This window comes from Cyprinodon variegatus, unplaced genomic scaffold (assembly GCF_000732505.1).
Source record: "Cyprinodon variegatus isolate N-32 unplaced genomic scaffold, C_variegatus-1.0 Scaffold1051, whole genome shotgun sequence".
In the NCBI taxonomy this organism is placed as follows: Eukaryota; Metazoa; Chordata; class Actinopteri; order Cyprinodontiformes; family Cyprinodontidae; genus Cyprinodon; species Cyprinodon variegatus.
In genome coordinates this window covers 60,102-65,444 of record NW_015151504.1, presented here as the reverse complement: position 1 = coordinate 65,444, position 5,343 = coordinate 60,102, and the positions used below count along the sequence as shown (strand labels likewise).

General features: G+C 33.6%; 1 protein-coding gene across 2 annotated transcripts in view; it reads right to left on the bottom strand.

Annotated features, from left to right (window-relative positions):
• Positions 1-5,343, bottom strand: part of LOC107101079 (copine-8) — a 201,598-nt gene that overhangs the window by 146,829 nt on the left and 49,426 nt on the right. For both annotated transcript variants that reach the window (XM_015399834.1, XM_015399835.1), the window contains exons 3-4: positions 3,020-3,060; positions 2,701-2,747 (exon numbers count right to left, since the gene is read on the bottom strand). In XM_015399834.1, coding sequence (XP_015255320.1) covers positions 2,701-2,747; positions 3,020-3,060 — 88 coding nt within the window. The remainder of the gene's footprint in view (positions 1-2,700; positions 2,748-3,019; positions 3,061-5,343) is intronic.

The window sequence follows — 5,343 nt, the reverse complement described above, 5'->3', positions numbered from 1 at the left end:
GGCACATTGCTGCCCCAACAGGACAATGGCTTGTGCATAATTTCATGAGTATTGTGCTGCGTTGCGTTATACATAAGTTAGGCTGTCGTTGGACATAGGCTCTGAACTCATTATAAATACATAGAAAGTTCAGTGTATGCCAGTGTTTTAGAAGATTCTGGGACGTCAGGCATACACTGTCTTAATCAACAAAGTGTGACAAGGCCCTGAGAGCTAATCATTTTTAAATGGGGACAAATGCAGCAGCGTAACATCAGTTCACCACTAGTCATGTCTCTGTTGTTTCTATATTTATCCTGTGGTTTCATTTATTTAAATATGTTTGTATTTCTTTTTAGTTGTAATTTGTTAAGTAGCTATATTTTTGTGTCTGCATATCAAATAACTTTGTTATTTACTGTAAGATAAGTCTAAAAGAATACCCTTAACTAAAAACCAATTGCATGAACTACCCAATGGATGAAATGTCTTGTTCACTGTAACACAGGTGACTTTAGAATATATCCGTGCCCCTTGAAGTTTCTTCACGTTTATTGACATGCATGCCGTTTCAAAAAAGAGTTTGGAAGAGATCTCAGATATATATTTTTTTTATATCAGCCCTTTAATTTTAATTCTGTCCTTTTTACTGTGACACAACTAAAATACATAATCTAATGCATCAAAATCCACTCACCAGAGATGTATTAACAGAGAGGACTTTTCCATAAAAAATAATTGCTTATACAAAGATTAGAGTGAGGACTTTACATAAATTGTAATGCCTTTAGTCCTATTTGCATTATGTCAATTTAATTATGTGAGAAACTACCTCTATAAAACTGGAAGAACTAAAAGGAGTGGGGGGAAAACAGAGAAATTATTGCTGTGACACCTATATCTTTATACACCTATTAATGCATTCAAGCATAAACTGCATAGGTTTATACTAAATTAGAAGGAATAAAAACAACCACATGAGTCATGACCATCTGTTCTCAGTGTATTTGAACATGTGAGCATCAGATGTAGCATAAATGCCTTTTAATAGATTACACTATTATATCTTGTTAAATTAGGATGTTATATGTATCCATTACAGTTGAGGTGTATAAAGATGTTTTTGTTTTGTTTTTGGTTAGCTACCATCATTATTTTTATGTTCTTGCATGAACTTGTTCTTTATTTCATCCACGATGATTGGTAAGAGTGAGCCTCTTCTCAGAGGGTATTAATCTTTTAGTTATTGTCTTTATGCACACAACTTTTACCATCCTTAAATGTATAGATGTTGCTGGATTAGAAATATATGATTTCATCAGGTATTTTGTAATATTAACATTCTGGGATAATGTAAAACATATGAAGATTTCAGTATTTGAAATACATAAATATGATATTATTCGCTACTTCTCTAGACTGAACTTGAATGTGTGCTAATGTGAAAAACTATTCTGGTGACCTGAAATACATAAAAACAATATCACGTAAAAATTTGAAATATGTGGAAATCGATTAGTGACATATGAAACAAAACTCTTTCTCCAAGCTTTTTTTTATTATATATTTGGTATAGTAACATGAAATACTTGAATACTGTATTCGGTAATTAAATGTGAAAGATAATGACATTGTGTACAAAGCAGTGTTGCACCGATACGGATACCAGTTTCGGGCGGGGCCCTGATCCAGCACTAAATGGTGGCATTGGTATCGGCGAGTACCAACAAATAGGGCACCAATACCATTTTGAGAGCCAAAAGTTTATTCAACTATTGTCACCCATTCCAGGTAGGCAGTCAAAAGTTCTACTGGATTCACTTTGTATTAGTCTTTTTCCTGCTTCACAAAGGTAGGCAGCAGCTTGACAAAGCCATGATGGCAATTATTTTACATCCAAGTACAGTAGTATGCAGTCCTTCATATATACACACACACACATCAATTTCAAACACATGTCCTCGGTATGGTATCGGTAGATACTGCACAGCCAGGTATCGGTATCGGGGCCAAAATATGGCATCAGTGCAACACTAGTGCAAACACATGGAAGTTGCATTGCTTTTAAAAAAGTGAAACAGGTGGAAAGGCTATTTGTGTGAGGAAGGTTTTTCATATGCTACTACTTGATAAAATGTGGAATATTTTCTTGGATCACAAATGTATCTGAATTTAACTACAGAAGATTTGCTTTTATTCATTCCACGTAACAATTATTAATATAGACATTAAACAAAAATAAACATAATGCAACAAATCCCACTACTTTATTTGAAACTGACTAGTTTCTGTTTCCTAAATAATCAGAGTAAATTCTGCCACCAACCCATTATTAAGGACATTTACAAGTCAAATATATAGATCATAGATCTGGTCCTCATACTAAATAAGCAACATACACTAATCAAGGTAGAGCAAAGTGTGTTAGTAATTCCTCCATATAGAGCTTTTTATTGCCCAAAATGCCAACATATTGATCTCCCCTTCATTTTTCTTTGTCTTTTCTTTTAAAGACCCAATTAGGAGGATGTTTCCGTGACATTTTAATAAAACTGGTGCTAGAGAATCTTAAATAAATTCCAATAACAAACAGCCATCAGCTAACAGTGAAACAGCCACTGAAATTAAATGTCTCGACTGAAGTAGAACAGTGTAATTGGAAATTAATAAACTCATGTTTCTTTGTTATGTAGATGTGTGTGTTTAGGTGTGTATACTCACCTCTCGCCACTGTTTGGTTTCAACACCCTGCGTGTAAAGTACACACACTGTGGGGGGGGGACAAAACAGCAAATTAAAAATGTGAGATTTGGTGAAGGGAAATGAAAGAGAAAAAGACAGCCAGTTTGAACAAAAGTTAAAAGTTAAGTTTTAGCTTTAACAGCTCTCAAGATAAATCAAGTTTCTATAATCTGTGCAAAAAAACTAAACATGAAAGAGGAAAAAGGTCATAAAACCCAAAACCCTGATGTAAACAGTGTTTTAAAAGGTTTGAATAGAACAAATTACCAATAAAAGCTGGTCTTTATATGGTACTTACTTGGATCAGACTTTGAGAAGGTGTCTTTATCCAGCAGGTTTCTGGAGGAGAAACAGAGGATAAATAAAACAATTAATGCTGCTTCTGCATAATAATAAAGTTAAAAAGGCATTGCCTAAATTCACTTATTTTCTGTTTATACTGTTGTTTCAGATAATATCAAAACTTTCTAAGGCTTTGTATTTTTGAATTATATTATCCTTGATAGTCTTAACTTTAAATCCTGTTGCAAACTTTGACTGCTATAAGCATCTTTTCTCATGTTTGAAGCAAAAGAAAAAAAGCTGCAATACCTTACATACAGAAAAATGGTAAAAGAAGGATGTGGTAATTTGGAGCATGGTTTTAAATTAGATGTGATCAACCGTAAAGCAGCGAAAAAAGAAGAATAGCTCCATAAAGTCAACATTCTTCTGTAATTCTGCCTCCAGTTTGCTTTTCAGCATATAATCATATGGCAAAATAAGGGTGTTTACAGGTGGGAAACGGGAAGTTAAATTGCCTCAGGTATGTTTTCATACCAGTAATTTATTTCTCATCATATTTTTTTATCCCGACTCAGCCAGATGTCTTCAGTCATTCTGACGGAGGGATCTCTGCTTTCAACACGAAAAGGGAAAATAAACCTATTTAGAAATGAAATCCCACAAATCCATAAACCGAAAATGTAAAGTGGAAATAAAATCATGTTCATCTTTAAATGTTTCTTTTAGAGATACCGCTATTTTTTCTCAGTTGAAATATAAGACGTTATGTTTTGGGTTATATGCAAGGATATTGATCTAAATGGGGAATATTTGTCAATATGTTGCATCCCGTCCTCTTTCATTTATTCTCTGCAACCATTACAGATCTGAGGAGACACATTCCTTTAGAGATGTATAAAAGATTACAGGTTGCTAATAAAGCTCTAAGAAACACCTGTTTTTAAAAATATGATCAAATGATAAAAACAGATATTAACAAATCTGTTGGCACCTAAAAATTTGTTATAATCCTTAATAAAGACCAATCGGTGATAGTCAAAGGTCCCTCTATCCAAATTCCATTTCCTTCCTCAATGTCATACACAGTGATGGTTCCAGCCCAGATGGTGTTCTGACATCATCGGGGGATCACGGGGGATCATAAGGACACTAAACAATAGATGCTTTCTCTGTTAGTCAGGTCTCCAGTTTTGAAAATAGGATCCATCCCTAATGAATCTCCTGGAATTGCCTGCTTCACTCTGCATAGATTTCATTAAATTTTAAAGCATTTTGAAACTCAATCCTCATGCAGTATATTACAATGCTTTCTTAAACAGTTTAAATATTCATTTATATGTTTGTTTGTTTTCCTCTTATCATTTCTGTCTCCAAGTGTAATTTACAGCTATGTCAAAAAGTCCTTATCCTCTTACTTATTTTCCAGTTTTCCTGTAAAAATGCAACTATTGTATATTATACTAAAAACAAACAGACCACTATAGCAGAGATACCCAAAGTTGGGGTCAAGGTATCCTGGAGGGACGTGAGGCACCAAATGGAAGGTCATGAAATGGATTTCATAATCATTAAGAGGTTTATATAAAGGGCCTAAAATCCATCATGAGATATATACATGTTAAAGTGCCTAAAATTTATTGGATAACCTATCAAATAATTAGCTGTTTTTGTTATATATCAGAGGTCTTCAACAAGGGGTCCGTGTTCCTCGGGGGTCCACGGAGGTACTGCATGGGGGTCATGAAAGTTTTGGTTTATCAGACTTATTTATATTCACCCCTGCATTTTTTTTTCCCACTAATTGAAATGTCTTTAAATCCATAATAACAAGAATTCAGCACACTTTAGTAAACAGATAAATTGAGGCAGAAGATGTCTTTCAGTCATCAATCCACACATCCAGCGACACACAGGAGCTCTTTCAAGCTGGGCACAGTTTCATTCACAACACCTTTCCCATCAACGTGGAAACAGAAATACTTTAATAATCCCAGGGAGAAATTACTTTCGTTACATGACTTCATCTGTAATGGATTGACTATAGGACCAGGTTGATATAACACAATTTTATACAATATATATATTTAGGAGGTCCCCGCTCCATCTCACCATCAGTTTGAGGGTCCTTAGATTGGAAAATGTTTAAGACCCTTGTTATATATAATTCAATTATTAAACAAAATAAGATTAAATAAAAATTAAATGCAAAATTAAATTATTAAATTTCCCATTAAATTGTTAAAACACATTTGAAATTGTAATTGAATTAATATGGTTCAGGTAAAATTAAAGTTATTTTAAAATATTATAATTACATTACTTTTATTTATAAATAAA